At 44.7% G+C, this 19,058-nt stretch overlaps 1 protein-coding gene across 1 annotated transcript in view; it reads left to right on the plus strand.

Annotated features, from left to right (window-relative positions):
* LOC115082167 (E1A-binding protein p400-like) overlaps positions 1-19,058 on the plus strand; it is a gene marked incomplete at its 3' end in the record, with an annotated part of 153,268 nt that overhangs the window by 71,852 nt on the left and 62,358 nt on the right. Inside the window, 3 exon segments of the mRNA XM_029586424.1 lie at positions 7,683-7,801; positions 7,803-7,833; positions 17,854-17,948. Coding sequence (XP_029442284.1) covers positions 7,683-7,801; positions 7,803-7,833; positions 17,854-17,948 — 245 coding nt within the window.

The following is a 19,058-nucleotide window of genomic DNA, read 5'->3' on the forward strand; positions in this document are numbered from 1 at the left end:
GGAGGAACCAAAAGTCAACCGGTTGCGGTGGAGGCGCAACAGTTGATATGCTGGGTGGAACAGCATCTGGCCAGGATTGCTGCCACCCACATAACTGGAGTCGACAATGTTCAGGCCGATTTTCTCAGTCGCCTGTGGCTTGTGCGCGCGATTCTGTATTTAAATTAGGTGGTGCGGTAGAAACGGGCAAAAGGAGGCGCTAGGGACACTAGCGCGTCCCTAGCGCCTCCTTTAGCCCGGAGCGGCGGCTGTCAGCGGGTTGACAGCTGACGCTCGATTTTGCCGGCGTCTGTTCTCGAGCCCGCTGACAGCCACGGGCTCGGAAAACCGGACTCCGGCAAAATTGAGCATCCAATTTTCGGCACAACAGCCGCTGGCCCATTTAAATTTTTTTCTTTTTTTTACTTTTTTTACCCTTCAGGACCTCCGACTTAATATCGCCATGATATTAAGTCGGAGGGTGCACAGAAAAGCAGATTTTACTGCTTTTCTGCGCACTTTCCCAATGCCGGCAGAAACTAGCGCCTACCTTTGGGTAGGCGCTAATTTCTTAAAGTAAAATATGCGGCTTGGCTGCACATTTTACTTTCTGTATCGCGCGGGCATAACTAATAGGGCCCTCAACATGCATTTGCATGTTGAGGGCGCTATTAGGTACCGTGGGTTGGACGCGCGTTTTCCGCCCCTTACTGAATAAGGGGTAAGGGAAAATGCATGTCCAAGGGCAGGTTAACAGTGCGCTCCATCAGAGCGCACTGTACTGTATTGGTCTGATAGTGATAGGAGTATACTACCGTCCACCTGGACAAAATAGTCAGACAGATGATGAAATGCTAAGAGAAATCAGGGAAGCTAACCAATTTGGCAGTGCAATAATAATGGGAGATTTCAATTATCCCAATATTGACTGGGTAAATGTAACATCAGGGCTTGCTAGAGACATATAGTTCCTGGATGTAATAAATGACTGCTTCATGGAGCAATTGGTTCAGGAACCAACAAGAGAGGGAGCTATTTTAGATTTAATTCTTAGTGGAATGCAGGATTTGGTGTGAGAGGTAACGGTGGTGGGGCCACTTGGCAACAGTGATCATAACATGATCAAATTTAAACTAATAACTGGAAGGGGGACAATAAGTAAATCTGCAGTTCTAACACTAAACTTTCAAAAGGGAAACTTTGATAAAATGAGGAAAATAGTTAGAAAAAAACTGAAAGGTGCAGCTGCAAAGGTTAAAAGTGTTCAACAGGCATGAACATTGTTTAAAAATACAATCCTAGAGGCGCAGTCCATATGTATTCCACACATTAAGAAAGGTGGAAGGAAATTAAAACGATTACCATCATGGTTAAAAGGTGAGGTGAAAGCGGCTATTTTAGCCAAAAAAACATCCTTCAAAAATTGGAAGAAGGATCCATCTGAAGAAAATAGGATAAAACATAAGCATTGTCAAGTTAAGTGTAAGTTAAGACAGGCGAAGAGAGAATTTGAAATGAAGTTGGCCATAGAGGCAAAAACTCATAATGAAAACTTTTTAAAATATATCCGAAGCAAGAAACCTGTGAGGGAGTCGGTTGGACCATTAGATGACCGAGGGATTAAAGGGGCTCTTAGGGAAGATAAGGCCATTGCAGAAAGACTAAATGAATTCTTTGCTTCCGTGTTACTAATGAGGATGTTGGGGAGATACCAGTTCCAGAGATGGTTTTCAGGGGTGATGAGTCAGACGAACTGAACTAAATCACTGTGAACCTGGAAGATGTAGTAGGCCAGATTGACAAACTAAAGAGTAGCAAATCACCTGGACCGGAGGGAAATGCATCCTAGGGTACTGAAGGAACTCAAAAATGAAATGTCTGATCTATTAGTTAAAATTTGTAACCTATCATTAAAATCATCCATTGTACCTGAAGACTGGAGGGTGGCCAATATAACCCCAATATTTAAAAAAGGCTCCAGGGGCGATCCGGGTGACTATAGACCAGTGAGCCTGACTTCAGTGCCGGGAAAAATAGTGGAAACTATTCTCAAGATCAAAATCGTAGAGCATATAGAAAGACCTGATTTAATGCCTTTTCCCCTCCCGCTCCCCAGCCCCCCTTCCCACTCCCCCCTATCCTCCCTCCCCTCCCTACGACCTTCCTCCCCCCTTTTGTTATTGCTCCATTTTGGTTCATTTTGTATTCTGATTCTGTTTCTGCTATTAATGTTATTTTGTTATATTGTTATATTGTTTTATATTGTTTATTGTATTTTCCCGCCTGAGTTCTTGTAAACCGGCATGATGTGTTTCACAAATGTCGGTAAATAAAAGTTAATAAATAAATATAAATAAATAAATAAATAATGGGACACAGTCAACATGGATTTACTCAAGGGAAGTCTTGCCTAACAAATCTGCTTTATTTTTTTGAAGGGGTTAATAAACATGTGGATAAAGGTGAACCGGTAGATGTAGTGTATTTGGATTTTCAGAAGGCGTTTGACAAAGTCCCTCATGAGAGGCTTCTACGAAAACTAAAAAGTCATGGGATAGGAGGCAATGTCCTTTCGTGGATTACAAACTGGTTAAAAGACAGGAAACGAGAGTAGGATTAAATGGTCAATTTTCTCAGTGGAAAAGGGTAAACAGTGGAGTGCCTCAGGGATCTGTACTTGGACCGGTGCTTTTCAATATATATAGAAATGATCTGGAAAGGATTACGACTGAGGTTATCAAATTTGCGGTTGATACAAAATTATTCAGAGTAGTTAAATCACAAGCAGACTGTGATACATTACAGGAGGACCTTGCAAGACTGGAAGATTGGGCATCCAAATGGCAGATGAAATTTAATGTGGGACAAGTGCAAGGTGTTGCATATAGGGAAAAATAACCCTTGCTGTAGTTACACGATGTTAGGTTCCATATTAGGAGCTACCACCCAGGAAAAAGATCTAGGCATCATAGTGGATAATACTTTAAAATCGTCGGCTCAGTGTGCTGCAGCAGTCAAAAAAGCAAATAGAATGTTAGGAATTATTAGGAAGGGAATGGTTAATAGAACGGAAAATGTCATAATGCCTCTGTATCGCTCCATGGTGAGACCGCACCTTGAATACTGTGTACAATTCTGGTCGCCGCATCTCAAAAAGATATAGTTGCGATGGAGAAGGTACAGAGAAGGGCAACCAAAATGATAAAGGGGATGGAACAGTTCCCCTATAAGGAAAGGCTGAAGAGGTTAGGGCTGTTCAGCTTGGAGAAGAGACGGCTGAGGGGGGGAGATGATAGAGGTCTTTAAGATCATGAGAGGTCTTGAACGAGTAGATGTGAATCGGCTATTACACTTTTGAATAATAGAAGGACTAGGGGGCTTTTCATGAAGTTAGCAAGTAGCACATTTAAGACTAATCGGAGAAAATTATTTTTCACTCAATGCACAATAAAGCTCTGGAATTTGTTGCCAGAGGATGTGGTTAGTGCAGTTAGTGTATCTGGGTTAAAAAAAAGTTTGGATAAGTTCTTGGTGGAGAAGGCCATTAACGGCTATTCCCTGTACGTACCAGGATCAGTCCAGTCTTCTGGGTTATGTCTCCCTTCCAGCATATGAGCCAGAGAAAAGCTGAAAAGCACCCCCTAGATATACCGGTGTGCCACCTGATTAACGGCTATTAATCAAGCGAGTCCGAAGGGTAGAGCACAAAACTGGTAGTGCTCTCCCAGCACCATGAACCTCAGGAATCTTTGGTGTTCCCAACTATTTGCCCCTGTGGATGCCGCTATGATGGATCGTAATGTCTCCATTCGAAACAGCGGAACTCGTAAAACCTTGTTGACCTTTCTTCAGATCCAAGATCGGTCGGAATGCGCCTTCCTTTTTGGGAACCATGAAGTAAATGGCGTATCGACCGGTTCGACATTACCCCAGTGGGACTGGAACCATCGCTCCTAGGGTCTTCAACCTCATCAAAGTGTGACAAATCACCTGACGTTTTGTTAGTGCCCCGCCGGGCGACACAAGAAACAAATCCCGAAGAGGCCGAGCAAAATCCAAAGTGTAACCATGATTTATAATATCTAGTACCCATTGGTCCGACGTGATTTTGGCCCATTCCTCGCGAAACCAGGACAGCTGTCCCCCTATCTGTGGGATGGAGGAATGAGCCGGCGCTTCTTCATTGGGGAGTTTTGTTGGTTTGGAAACTCTGTGAAGAGCCCCCTCGGGAAGGCCGTCTGCCCCGAGAGGACTGAGGGCCATGCCTGTGACCGCCTGCGGTTGTCTATTTGCAACTGGAGCACCCCTGCTAGACTGAAAACAAAGTTGCCCCCGGAAACGCCCTCGAGCGGAACCGAACTGCCATTACGAACGGGGCTTATCTTCCGGAAGTTTGTAAACCTTGTTGTCCCCTAAGGCCTTCACAAGTTGCTCCATATCGTCCCCAAACAACAACTTTCCCTGAAAAGGAAAAGAAGCTGAGACGAGGCATCGGCCGACCAATTACGGAGCCACAGTAGCCGCAGCAATGAAACTGCTGAAGACATCGTACGTGCCGAGGTGTGGAGAAGGTCGTATAGAGCATCCGCCGTATAGGCTACCGCGGATTACATGCGGTTCGCCTGCTCCGCCTCTTCTGGCGGGAACTCCTGAGAAGTTAGCATCTGTTGCACCCAGCGTAGTGTAGCCCTCTGCATAAGGCTACTACAGATGGCGGCACGGACTCCCAAGGCGGAAACCTCAAAAATCCGCTTGAGCAAAACTTCCAGCTTCCTATCCTGCAAATCCTTAAGGGCCGCTCCTCCTATGACGGGAATCGTGGTATGCTTAGCTATGGCCATGACCGCCAAGTCCACCTTCGGAATCTTAAGAAGCTCCAAGGTCTCATTTGGCAGTGGGTAAAGCTTCTCCATGGCCCTACTGACTTTCAGTGTGGCTTCAGGCGCATCCCATTCCCGGGACAAAATTTGGGATAGCTTTGGATACAAAGGAAAAGTCCTAGGAGAATCACGAAGCCCCGCCAGGACCGCATCTCCTGCGAACGCCGCTGACAAAATCCTTTCTTTCTTTTTTTTTAAAGACTTTATTAAATCTTTTAAAGAAAAAAATTGATCTGGGAGCCGAAAGAGGGAGAGAGGAGGACTATTGGAGCTCTCCAGGCGGCGGTAAGCCATAATTAAGAACTGTGGACCAGCTGGGGAATTACTGAGTAACATCACTGCCTGTGCCGGGGCTTTAAAACCCTGTGAGAGTGGTGAATTGGCAGAGCCGAAAGAGGGAGAGAGGAGGGACTATTGGGAGCTCTCCAGGCGGCGGTAAGCCATAATTAAGAACTGTGGACCAGCTGGGGAATTACCGTGTGACATCACTGCCTGTGCCAGGGCTTTAAAACCCTGTGAATAGTGGCGCATAGACGCCGCTGGCACGACACCAAGGGGCACGCGCGGCTTAGGACCCGGCTTTGACCACTTTTGACTGATTTGACCTGTTGGTAATTTTTTCTGGATATATATGGGGCGTAAAAGGAAGGCTACGGCTACTCCTAGGCTTGACCCGATGGACGCCCATTTGAATAGACTCAATCAGCCAAGAGAGGACTGTAATAGAGACTCCTTTTCAAGTCTCTTTATGTCCTGGCACGGGACCCACGCCTTCACAACCTACAGGAGCAGCAACCATGGAAAATTCCATAGGAAGTGAGTCTGCTAATGTAAGTAGTGAGGAATCTCTACATCCTTTCTCTCCCCTCTCATCGGGAAAGTGATGATGGACTACCATCTCCATATCAAGTTAGAATCCAGGCTTCGGCCGTGGATGCATCCAAAGTAACTCTGGGGGATTTGTGGAGGATGCTATTAAAACTTGATTCTAACGTTTCTCAAATGAACTCCTCCTTTTCAACAATGGTTAATAGTAATAAAGTGATGATTAAAGAACAAGGGAAAAAGTTGATGGATATAGAAACAAAAGTAAATAACTTAACGAATGTTCAAAACATACAAAGTGTTGAAAATATGTGTATTTCTGATAATGTGAGCTTGCACAATGAAATAGAGAATTTGGAAATTGGATGCGAATAAAGAACTTACGCTTTGTAAATTTTCCTTATACAAGGTTATTATCTCCCCTAGAGATGTTTGTCAAGTTTCTTAAGGAAAATTTGGCTTATAAAGAGGAGGAGATCCCCTCTATTTCAAAAATTTACTATTTTCCTTTAAAGTTGGTTGATAATCCTGGAGGTTTGGACGATTTACAATCTCCAGGTATATCACATTTCTGGAAGATTCATTAGATATAATAAATAAAAGGACAACTTTATTTGTCTCTATTGTATTGGAAAGGGATAAGGAGCTTATCCCTTTCCAAATTCCTTTGACAAATCCCTAAAAAAATCGTGATATTTATTTGTGGACAAAAGGTATCTGCTTCCCCGGATGTATCTAAGACTATGCAAATACGTAGGAAACAGTTTCCTGTGTTAAAGGGCAAAGTCTTGGAGTTGGGGGTAACTTTTTAATTAAAGTTCCCCTGCTGATGCTTTGTCAATTATCAAGGGAAAACGTTTTTTAGTTTACTACTCATTAGAAAATTTTTTGAGGAATAAAGAATTAGAAAAAATGAATCGGGGCTCAAATAACTGAAGTGGGTTAGTAAAGATAGATTAAAATCCTCTTCTTTTCCCAGTATTATTTTTTCTTGAAACGTTATTGTACAAAATGGCTCCCTTTATAGGTTAAAATATGCCAATCTAATGTCTGTTTATGCTTACTTGATTGTATTCCCTGATTGTGCATAATTTTATTTACTTCATTTGTGTTTGGAAAATTATATCACTATATATGTGATTGAAAATCAATAAAGTATAAATTGAAAAAAAGAAAAAAATTGATCTAGCCAATAGAAGATCCACCAAATCAAACCTGGTACCCCCAAAGGTAGTAAAACTGGCGAAGATCAGGACCGCAGGTAATGTCTCTCTTTCATCTGCTGGAGTCAGATATATACTGGGGGATTGCAGGTGGCACACCGGGTTATATAGGGGGTTGTCTTTTGGTTTGGGAGGCATAACCCAGCAGTCTGGACTGATCCTGGTACGTACAGGGAGCCAGAAATAACCAGATATGCAATATGAAGCAGGTAGCAGTGCCCAGCCTACATAGATCTCTTAGTATGCTTACACTCCATTGATTTATTGCTAATAAGTAACACAGTACATCTTTGGAAAGAGAAAACTTTTATTAATTGTCAAACATTTATATTTAGCAGAGATTTTTTTTTTTTAATAACTTAGGGCTTGCACATGCCAGAGAACTGGCTTTTCCTTCTAGTGAACTCCTGGGGAGCTTTTGCTCTCAGAACTGAGGCTTAGCAGAGGGTTAAATTGCCACCAGATGTGCAGTACCTGTAAGAGTCCTGAACTCCTAGAGAAAATGACTTTCTAACATACTGTGATTTTTTTTCCCCCTCTGACTGTATAATGCTCCGTTTTAGCATTAAATGTGTGGGGATACAGGTCAGCCTAAGTAAATTTTCAGTGGCCTGTGTAGAAATTGTTCTCTAAGCATAGCACATAGATCTTATGTTACCGTTTTATTTGAATTCATTGTATATGGCCATGCACACACAGATAAATAGCTGGCTGATAATTTCTTCATTTGATCTCATGACGTTGACAAATGTGTGTATCCACCTTTAATCTTCAGGAAATGTGCTGCAGATTGTGTCGGCACCCGGCCAGCAGTACCTGAGACCTCAGGGAGCTATTGCCATGCCGCAGACTGGGACCATCCCAAATGCCATAAACGCTCCGGGAAACCAACAAACTGCCAGGATCTGCTGCAGTAACACAGCTAGGTAAGCACCTTTCCTCTCTGGTAGGGATTCAGGGACACCTCCAGGTGACCTGTTGGGAGCTTATGAGATTGTGGTTCCTGTTCATACCCCAGATCAGTTCCAGACAAGTAGGTTTGCATCCCTACCAGCAGATGTTCAAAAAAGCTCTGAAAACCTATTTATTCACTTGTGCCTATAACATAATAAAATGAAGATAACAATGCTATTAGCAAACGATTAAGCGCCTATGCTTATAACATAATAAGCTGAACGCATCAATTCTGTCTTCAAACCCCTAAACACTATGGAAGATACAAATATAAATGAATGTAATTTGTAATTTTATTGTATATTAATGTATGTCAATTATTATGTGTGTTTTTATTATGTAAACCGCTAAGATGGTTAGATACCTAACCCTAACGCGGGGGTATATAAAAACTTTTAAAAAAAAAAAAAAATAAATAAATGTAGGCAGAGAACTAAAAACTTTGAGGCACTGCTACATAATTGAGAGTGCCAACTGCAGTCCCTCAGTATTTCACTGTCTCCAGCAGATAGTTGAGATGCAAACTTGCAGTTAAGGAAAAAAGAAAGAAGGGACAGAAGAAGAGAAGTTAGAAGGCGCTCCCTGAGGTGTTAGGTTCCTTTGTGGGCCATCCCTCAGGTTGAGCCAGGCAAGCGGGTGTTGGTAATCCATGTTCCCTGTATGTACCCAGATCAGTCCAGACTATGGGTTATGCCTCCCTTCCAGCAGATGGAGACAGAGAAAAACTTGAAGAGCACCCTCTCTTAACCCGGTGTGCCACCAGCATCTCTTCAGTATTTCTCTGACTCCAGCAGATGGAGGTGGTGCAAACCCTGCAGTCTTGCCCTGATTTTAGGGTTGGGACTATATTTCTTAAAAAAAAAAAAAAAAAAAAAAAAGGTAGAAGAAGTTTTACTTTGGCAATGAATCAAGCTTTTACAAAAAACAAAACAAGGGGCTTTGTTGGGGGGGGGGGGGATAAATCCTCCCAGGAGGTTCTAGTCGGCCATTCCCTCCTGGTAGAAGGCTAAGGAGCTGGGGTAGGCTACCCCAGGCTCAGGGAAAGATGCAGATGGTCCGGTCCCTCCTTTTCCCTCGTTGTCCCGAACCGATTTAAAAAAAAGAAAAGCAGCCTGCTGCTATTTTTTGCTTTTTTGCCATGTGATTTCAGTGGGGGCATGTTTTCTTACTAACCTCCAGTCTTCGCGCTCCTGCTCGGCTGTGATTTTTTTCAGTTCCCCCTTAGCTGCCTCGATGCTGTGGCCATCTTGCTGCACTGCCTGCAGAGAGTCTGTCAATAGACTCTCCCGTGCAGGCCTTTGTTCGCAGTGCCTCTCCGGCGGGGAAGGCAGTTCTGCACAAGCGACAGGAAGCTCATTAAAGCCCCAAGGTGCCTTAAAAAGATCAGCACCTTGGGATCCTAGGGCTGATCCGTTTCCCCTCAGTGGCTATTTTGGAAACTTTTAAAGAAGCAGAAGCCAGAGCTTTGGGAACAAGGGAGCTTCCTCTTGATTTGTCCCCTGTCCTTACCAGTCCTGGAGATCTTTCTGACCAGGACCAATATGTTGAGGGTGAGCCCGATCCCCTGGTGGGGCAAGGGGCTAGTTATAATAATTTCACCCTAGACTTTGTGCTACTCATGCATAAGGCTTTTTTAGCTTCTCAGACTCAGTGTAGCTGGTGCTTCGCATTTGAATCATCCTGCGGAGCCTCCAAATAAAATTGCCAAGCGATTGGATTCCCAGGTGTCCCTTCGGGTCGCTAAATTCCATGCGTCGTCTGCGGTAGGAGTGGACGCAGCGGATGCGGGGGTTCCTGATGCGCTGGCCCCCTCCCGGCCTCAGAGGAGGATCGGATAAAGCACTCTCCTCTGGATGGTGATGACCCAAAAAGTGGTTTGCCTGTTTCACAGAGAGGAGCTGGAGCCTCCTATTTCCTTTGTATTATCTGAATTCGGGGTGGATCTCCCCCAAGATATCCTCCCACAGGATTCTGTGGATCCAGTTTTAGTGGGGCTGCGGTCTCCAGCTAAAGCCTTTCCTCTTCATCCAATGCTGCATCAGCTCATGACACATGAGTGGGAGGTCCCAGATGCCGGTTTGAGATTAGGTAGGGCTATGGACAAACTTTTACCCTTGCCAGAGGATTCTTTAGAGCTTCTGAGGTCTCCTAAGGTTGATGCTTCTATCTCCGTGGTCAGAAAGCAAACCACCATTCCCGTCGCTGGGGCGGCGGCCCTCAAGGACCTTCAGGATAGAAAACTGGAGGTTCTTCTCAAACGCATCTTTGAAGTTTCGGCCCTGGGTATTTGTGCAGCGGTGTGCAGTAGTTACCGTTCCCTGTACGTACCCGGATCAGTCCAGACACCTGGGTTGTGACTCCGCACCAGCAGATGAGACAGAGCAAGATCTGTCGGGCACTCCTACATATAGTAAGGCGCCACCCACAGCCCCTCAGTCTTACTCTGTCTCCAGCAGATGGGGCAGGTTTACCCACAGTCTCTGATGGTCCCTGGGTAGTTGGGTTAGCTAGTCAGGGATTTGTTGGTTTGGAAAAAAAAAAACAACAACAAAGAAGAAGTAGGAAGAAGTTCTCCCTCGTCCTGAGAGCCTCCCAGGGGGGTTGCAGGGTTCTGAAGGGACCATCCCCCCCTGGTTGAGGCCGCTGCTGAGGGGTCGAGATCTTCCTCCTGGAGAATCGGAGCAAGCTGAACGCTTGGAAGTGGCAGTGGCATATGGAGCAGATGCGCTGTATGATCTCCTCCGTACGTCTTCCTGCACCATGTCTTCCACTGCTTCGGCACGGAGGCTTCTTTGGCTGCGTGTCTGGTCAGCAGACGTTTCTTCTAAAGCTCAGTTAGGAGTGTTACCATTTAAAGGAAAAGAAAGTTCCTCTTTGAGGACCTGGAACAATTGATGAAGTCTCTGAGTGAGAACAGAGTCCATAAGCTCCGAGGACAGGCCGAGGCCCCTCCAGGGGTTTTCCATCATCCCGATCCCGTTTTCGAGGACTACGGATGTTTCGCCAGGCTAGACCACAGCCTACAGGGCAAAGACAGCCGGCGCTGAGGACACAGTTCTGGAATTCTTCCTTTCGTGGGTGCAGGACAACCCACGACACAGGTTCCACCACGCCCCTTGCCTCCAAGTCTTCTCAATGAGATCAGGCCGACCCATCCCTCGCTTCTTCGAGTGGGGGGACGTTTGTCCCATTTCTATGAGGTATGGGTCAGAATTACTTCCGATCAATGGGTCCTAAGCATCATAGAACATGGCTACGCTTTGGAATTTGCTTGCCCACTCCAAGATTTCTTCATGGTCTTCCCTTGTGGTACAAGAACCAAGGCTCAGATCGTATGGCAGACTCTTGATCGGCTCCTTGCTCTCGGGGCAATACAGTCTGTTCCCCAAGCGGAATGGAGAACATTTATTTCGTGGTTCCAAAAAAAGAGGGGTCCTTCCGGCCTATTCTGGTCCTGAAGAAGGTAAACAAGGCTCTCAAGATCCCACATTTCCGCATGGAAACACTGTTCCGTGATAGCGGCGGTCTGCAAGGGCGAATTTCTGGTGTCCCTGGATCTGATGGAGTCACATATACCCATCCGCGAGGATCATCACGAGTTTCTCTCCGCTTCATGATCCTAGGTATGCATTTCCAGTTCTGCGCACTGCCATTCGTTCTGGCTATGGCCCCTCGCACTTTCACCAAGGTTATGGTGGTTGGTAGCAGCAGCCCTGAGGAAGCAAGGCCTTCTAATTCATCCCTATCTCGACGATTGGCTCATCGGGGCGAAGTCCAAGGCTCTCTGTATAGAACCTATCAGCAACATCGTCAAGCTCCTGGAATCACTTGGCTGGGTGATCAATCAAGCCAAGATCAACTTTGTCCCTTCTCAAACGATGGACTTCCTGGGCACCCGCTTCGATAGCAGCGTGGGGAAAGTCTTCTTCCCCTTGGACCAAAGAAACAAATTAATGGAGCAAGTACGGCGCTTGTTGTCGCTCCAGCCTCCCAAAGCCTGGGACTATCTACAGGTCCTCGGCTCCATGGCATCCACTTTGGAAGTGGTCCCCTGGGTGTTTGCTCATATGAGGCCATTACAACAAGCATTGCTTTCCCATTGGGGCCCCAAGTTGAAGGAGTTCCAGTTCCCTCTACTGCTCCCGCTAGGTTCAGGCTTGGGTGGTGGCTGTGCCCGCGCAACCTGTCTCGAGGAGTGGACCTCGAAGTTCCGAAGTGGATAGTGGTGACAACAGATGCCAGTCTTTCTGGCTGGGGAGCAGTCTGTCAGTCCCACTCTGTGCAGGGCCATTGGTCTGAGGAAGAAACCAGCTGGTCGATCAATCGCCTGAGGCACTTTCTCCCGCTGCTGCACAATCAGGCGGTTCGAGTTCTGTCCGACAATGCGACAATGGTAGCCTACATCAACCATCAAGGAGGCACCAAAAGTCAAGCTGTAGCCAAAGAGGCAGAACATCTCATGCCATCGGGGGAAAAACATCTTGCGCTGTTAGTGGCATCTCACATCGCCTGCAAAGAAAACATACAGGCAGATTTCCTGAGTCTGAAACGCATAGATCCAGGAGAGTGGGAACTCTCCGACCAAGCAATGGATCTCATCTCACTCAGGTGGGGGACACCCCACATGGGCTTCATGGCGACACGGGACAATGCCAAGGCCCCTCGCTTTTTCAGTCGCAGGAGCGATTATGGCGCAGAGGGAATCGATGCGCTGGTGCTCCCCTGGCCAACCTCTGTTCTCTTGTATGTGTTCCCTCCTTGGCCGTTAGTGGGCAAAGTTCTGTGCAGGATAGAAGTTCATCAGGCAGTGTGATTCTCTTGGCTCCGGGGTGGCCCCGATGACCGTGGTTCACGGATCTCATCAACCTGTGGTGGGCGGGCCCCTAGGTCTTGGGCATATTCCACGTCTTCTGCGGCAAGGCCCTATATTTTTCGACCAGGCAGATCGAGGAAGAAAGGGTATTCGGAGGAGGTCAAAACTACTCTTTTGCAAGCCAGGAAAATGTCTACCTTTCTCTCTTATGTTAGGGTGTGGAGAGTTTTCGAGTCCTGGTGTCGTGACGAGGAGTTTATCTTTTAATTCACTTCGTGTGCACATGGTGGCCCTGGGCTCTCTTGTTGCTAACTCAGTGGCTTCGCATCTGGATGTTGTGCCATTTTCTCAGAGGTGTAAGACATTTGATTCCTCCTGTACGCCCTGTCTGCCCATCCTGGAATCTTAACTTGGTGCTTCGCGTCTTGTGTGATCCTCCATTTGAACCCTTTAGGAAGGCGACGTTGAAGGATCTCACGTTAAAAACAGTATTTTTAGTGGCGATATGCTCGGCTCACAATCTCAGAACTTCAGGTCCTCTCTTGTAGAGAACCTTTTTTAAGAATTACTGACTCGGGCGTATCTCTCAGAGCAGTCCCTTCCTTCTTGCTGAAGGTGGTCTCAACTTTTCATTTAAATTAATCAGTGGAGCTCCCAGCTTTTCCAGACTTAACGGCTACGTCCCAAATGCGAGAGAACTTCATCGTTTGGATGTCAGGTGTGCCTTATTACCCTATTTGAAGGTCACAAATCCTTTCAGAGTTTCGGATTATTTGTTTGTCTTATGGAGTGGTCCCAAGAGAGGTTCAGAAGCTTCTAAAACTACGATTGCCCGATGGTTGGAAAGAAGCTATTTCCTCCGCTTACACATTCAGTTCGTTCCCAAGCGGCTTTTTGGGCTGAATGCCAGTTGGTTTCAACACAGGAAATCTGTAGAGCTGCTACTTGGAAGACGTTACATACATTTGCTCGTCACTACTGCTTGGACGTTCAGGCTCTAGATGTCAGCAATTTTGGTAGTGGAGTTCTTCGCGTGGGACTCTCAACGTCCCACCCTGTTTAGGGAAGCTTTGGTACATTCCACAATCTGGACTGATCTGGGTACGTACAGGGAAAAGAAAATTGGTTCTTACCTGCTAATTTTCGTTCCTGTAGTAACATGGATCAGTCTAGATGCCCACCTGGGGAGTGGGTGTTTGGAGTCCGCGCTTATATTCAATCTTCAATGCGGAACACTAATAAAAACATAAAAATAACGCAAGTTGCTCTCAATTTTTTGCATTTTTGCATTCTTACAGTTACAGTCCTATTACTGCTTGATTCGTTGTTATTGCTATGTTTATTATTAATATTCTTATATTCGGCTTGGATATTTTTTATACTGAAAAGATGCAGGTGGCACACCGGGTTAAGAGAGGGTGCCCTTCAAGTTTTTCTCTGTCTCCATCTGCTGGAAGGGGGACATAACCCACTGTCTGGACTGATCCGTGGTACTACAGGAACGAAAATTAGCAGGTAAGAACCAACTTTCTTATCAGCTTTAGCCCGCAGCAGAACCAGGGATCTGTAAACCAGGAGTCCTGGTTCCCTCTTATCCCCTGAAGGGACCTTCCCAGAGGTGTTGCCAGCAGCAGGGAAGTATTCCTTTTTTCACTTGAGTTTCTTCCTTTGCTGTGGCTGCTGTTTCTTTAAAGAAAAAAAAAAGTGTTACATTTTTCTTTCACCAACAACCACTTGGGCTGTTTCTGGTTTGATCATCGGGGCAGGCCTGGCTGGGGAATGGAACAGTGTAGCTCCTCTGTTCACAGCTTTGGGCTGCTTGAGGAGCCAGATGCTGCATTGGGCCATGTTCCCCTCCTTTCCTGCGCACCGCGATCAAGCAGCTTCTGTGCCTCTGCAGCAGGCCCAGCTGCATGGAGACAAGATGGCTCCGACAGTGATTTCCCAGCATCGGAAAGCTTCAGGCTGCTTGGGGAGCCGGAGGCTGCATTGGGAGGTGTTCCTCTCTTCTCCCGCTCTCCACACGACTTCTGTTCCTCTGCGGCAGGTCTGCCACATGGAGACAAGATGGCACCGACAGCGGTTTCCCAGTGCAGGAAAGCTTGTCAGGCCAGTGGCCTGGCTCGGGGACAGCTGAATGCAGCGGCGGTATTCCATGATTCATTTCTGGAAGGGAGGGGCCCTCTGGGGAGGAGAGCCACAGGTTCCCTTGCCCTGTCAGGATCAATACTGGGAGCCTAAACAACCTGTCACGCAGAAGAAGGGCTACAGCTTGGAAGGTGACACTCCAGGGAGCCCAGGGACTTCCCTCCCCTGTTGTCTCCACAATTCTGTGGGGGAAGGAGATGTGAGCTCTGGGTCCGATAGGGGAGAGGATGACGTGGAGTTTTCCTCAGAATTTGTCTTGCTTATGCATAAGGCCTTTTTTAACCAGGAAAAGCACTGGCTATAAAAGGACATTTCTGTCAGCCGTCGTGTCCTGCTGCAGAGGCCTAGGGACTCCTTGGCCAGGGTCAGGGAACCTCCGTCGCCAGCTGGGCCTGCACCATCCTGAGGGGCCTGGCAGCTCATGATTCAGACCTGGATGACCTGGAAGATGGTCTTGGGGTTGGTCCAGGGTTAGATCAGGAAGACCCAGCAGATGTCATGGTGGATGTCGATTGAGCTTAGAGGTAATAAGGGGCGGTTATGCTTTAGAATTTTTTTTCGCCCCATCACGGAAGCTTTTCATGGTGTCTCATTGCAGTGTCTGATGCAAACAAGCGGCAATTCTGGACACGTGTCGCGTTCAGTTATTGGCATGATAGTACAGGTAGTGAATAGAGAGCGTGTTCAGGGGAAGTACTGTATATTCTCATGTATAAGTCAAGAAATGTATGCCAAAAAATAGGCATAAATTAGCTGGCTCGACTTATACTTGCGTATTATGCACTGTCCCTCACTCTCCCGACCCCCTAAAGTACCACAGATCAGTCCAGAGACCCAGCCCCTTAATGTTCTCAAGATCATTACATCAAGTCCATGTTCTGGCATGCTTACTGGGAAGAACTGTCAGAATATATATATATATATATATATATATATATATATATATATATATACACACACACAAAGAACCCCCCAAAAAAATTTTTTTTGGAGAAAAACAAGCACCCTTATTGTTCAGTAAATTATCTCAAAAATATAATATTTCATAAAATTATTTATTTTTATTGAAAATTTAACAATAGCTTATCAACACATCATAAAGTACATATTAAATAATTAATTGATTACTTCAAAAATTAATGTTAAGTCCATATAATTATATCCCTCAACCTTCTCCTATGTCTTATCTCAATCTTACCCTTTACCGGACTTGATATTCCCTAACCACGATGTACTGATCGGTCATTCATAATGAATACACCATTTAAATTTGAAAAAACTTATCTCAAATTATTCAAATTTGAATCCTACATCGATTTATTAATTTTATATTAATGGTGTATTTCATTCAGCTGATTCTATCTTCTATCCCGACAAGGACCTCGTTTCGCCAATCTAATTAATAGATTAATAAATCGATGTAGGATTCAAATTTGAATAATTTGAGATACGTTTTTTCAAATTTAAATGGTGTATTCATTATGAATGACCGATCAGTACATCAATGTGGTTAGGGAATATCAAGTCCGGTAAAGGGTAAGATTGAGATAAGACATAGGAGAAGGTTGAGGGATATAATTATATGGACTTAACATTAATTTTTGAAGTAATCAATTAATTATTTAATATGTACTTTATGATGTGTTGATAAGCTATTGTTAAATTTTCAATAAAAAGAAATAATTTTATGAAATATTATATTTTTGAGATAATTTATTGAATAATAAGGGTGCTTGTTTTTCTCCAAAAAAAATTTTTTTGGGGGGTTCTTTGTATATATATAATAGTTACAGCACTGGTGGAGACAACATAGCCAAAACTTTTTTTGATAGCTATATGCATATATATATATATATATATATATACACAGAACCTAAAGAAGTTTGATAAGTTGTGGTTAGCCCCTTGGGTTGATTTGTGGTTTTTCTGTTTGTGGGGGCTCCAACCTTTGGGTTTGCTGCTTGCCCTCACTTAGAAGGTTGTTGAGAAATTGTTACTCTATAGTTGGCTTGGGTACAGGTCACTACTGAGGGACTGCAGGTGGCACTCTTAGTTATGTAGCAGTGCCTCAAAGTTTGTAGTTCTCTGCCTCTATCTGCAGGTAGGGATGCATAAACCCACTTGTCTGGACTGATCTGGGGTACTTCAGGAATGAAAATTAGCAGGTAAGAACCAGTTTTCCTGTAGCTCAGGTGTTGTTCACTGTGTAATAGGAGTATAAAGAGGAGCAAATGCAGCAGGAAGATTAAGTCAAGAACGAGTAACTCTGAGCAATAGTGAACTCTTCATCTCAGCTACTCGGGTAATATTGGTAGCTGCTGTAGAGATGTAAGAAACACTTGCTTATCTAATAAGGAGAGGATTGTGGAAGCCTAATTCTGCCTGGGAGAGTTTTGTTTTATTTTCATGTGGTCCCAGAGCCTTATTCTCCATTCTTTTGGTTCTGAGAGAGGCAGGCAAAGTGTGTACAGAAGGGAGCTTGGAGGCAGTAACCGATAAAGGTGTGGTCCATCACAGTGGACAAACTGCTTGGAATTGTTCCCCTCTGTGCCTCTCCCACTCCCCTGTTCTCTTTCCCTCACTATCTACAGATATTTTTCCTGGCACTCTGCCTGCTCTGCATGAATGCATTGCTGCTCAGTTCTGTTCGGTCAGTCAGCTTGCGCTCTAAGGGCCTGATTTTCAAAAGCATTTACATGATTAAAAATAGGTTTTACACATGTAAATACACTGTGCCCATGTAAGCGGCCTTTTAAACATTTCTACAATATATTCAATTGAATTGTCCATAGGATTTACTTGCGGAAGAGCACTTTACATGGGTAAATGGCTTTTGAAAGTTGCTTCAATAGTAAATACATTTAGACGTGTAAATCCTTTTGAAAATTCACCCCTTAGTGAAAATGAATCTTAACCACCTTGACTGATGAACTTCCAGCATCTTTCTAGCAGCAGAACTGTGATATTTAATAACATTATTATAGTGGTAGTGTTTCAAACTGAAAACTCTGCATTTCTGTCATCGTTTTAGGGGGTATCGCAGGGAGAGCCACACTTGCCAGCTCTGCATCAGGAGACCAGGGAGCATTGTCTAAACTGGCACCTGCTGCAGGAGTCTCAACTCAGGTATAGGGACTGTAACAAAATGGTTCTTAATATCAAGGCATGTTAAACACCTGTAACCACTGCAAGGCATTCTCAGGCTCCGAGTTGTGCAGTGGCTGCTATTTGATGAGGAATTTATGCACTTGCTGTCATTTATTTACTTATTTAAAAACTCATATTTATGTATTTATTTATTTTATTTATCGAGTTTTATATACAGTCATTCGGTTTTGCCATCACAGTGATACAATGGAGGTGTAGACCCAAGCGGTTTACAGTGTTACACATGCATAATAAAAATACATTACACAAGTTAAAAAAACAAAATAATCATATCAGTGTAAGAAACAAAGTGTTAAAATACAGAGATTAATTAAAAGCAAGTTTAAATAAATACGTTTTTTAAAGTTTCTTAAAGTCTTTGCTGGAGGGAGTTAATCTGAGATTGTCTGGAAGGGAGTTCTGTACAGAAGGGCCTGCAACTGAAAAGGCTCGGCATTGAGTAAGATCTAGTCTGGCAAGACAAAAGATGGGGGACATAATTGTCTTGATGGTTGGTAAATCCTAAGTACCATGCACTGCCATAAAGTAGATGGATTGTGAATGGTACATAGAATTTTGTATTTTTCATCTTTCTTGGCTTCATGTTTTATCACCAGCAAGGCCTTTCTTACTCTTTCTTTGTGTAGCTTACAACAGGGAACATCCAATATTTCCCTGTACGTACCCAGATCATTCCAGACTGCTGGGTTTTGCCTCCCTTCCAGCAGATGGAGACGGAGAAAAACTTGTAAAGCACCCCCTCTTAACCTGGTGTGCCACCTGTAACTCCTCAATATTTCTCTGTCTCCAGAAGATGGAGGTAGTGCAAAACCTGCGGTCTGCACTTTTAGTTAAGGTGTAGGCTAGACTTAAAAAAAAAAAAAAAAGGGAGAGAAAATAGAAAGAGAGGATAGTTTTAACAGTGCACTAGGGAGAGTAAAGTTGTTTTACAGAAAAAAAAGGAGGAAATCTGCAGATCAAGAGCTTATAGAGAATCAGCCTCCCATGGGGTTGGCAGGTCTCAGTGAGACTATCCCCCCTGAAAGCAGGCAATTCAGGAGCTGGGGTTGGCTGAAGAGGTTAGGGCTG

Source organism: Rhinatrema bivittatum, unplaced genomic scaffold (assembly GCF_901001135.1).
Source record: "Rhinatrema bivittatum unplaced genomic scaffold, aRhiBiv1.1, whole genome shotgun sequence".
Classification (NCBI taxonomy): domain Eukaryota; kingdom Metazoa; phylum Chordata; class Amphibia; order Gymnophiona; family Rhinatrematidae; genus Rhinatrema; species Rhinatrema bivittatum.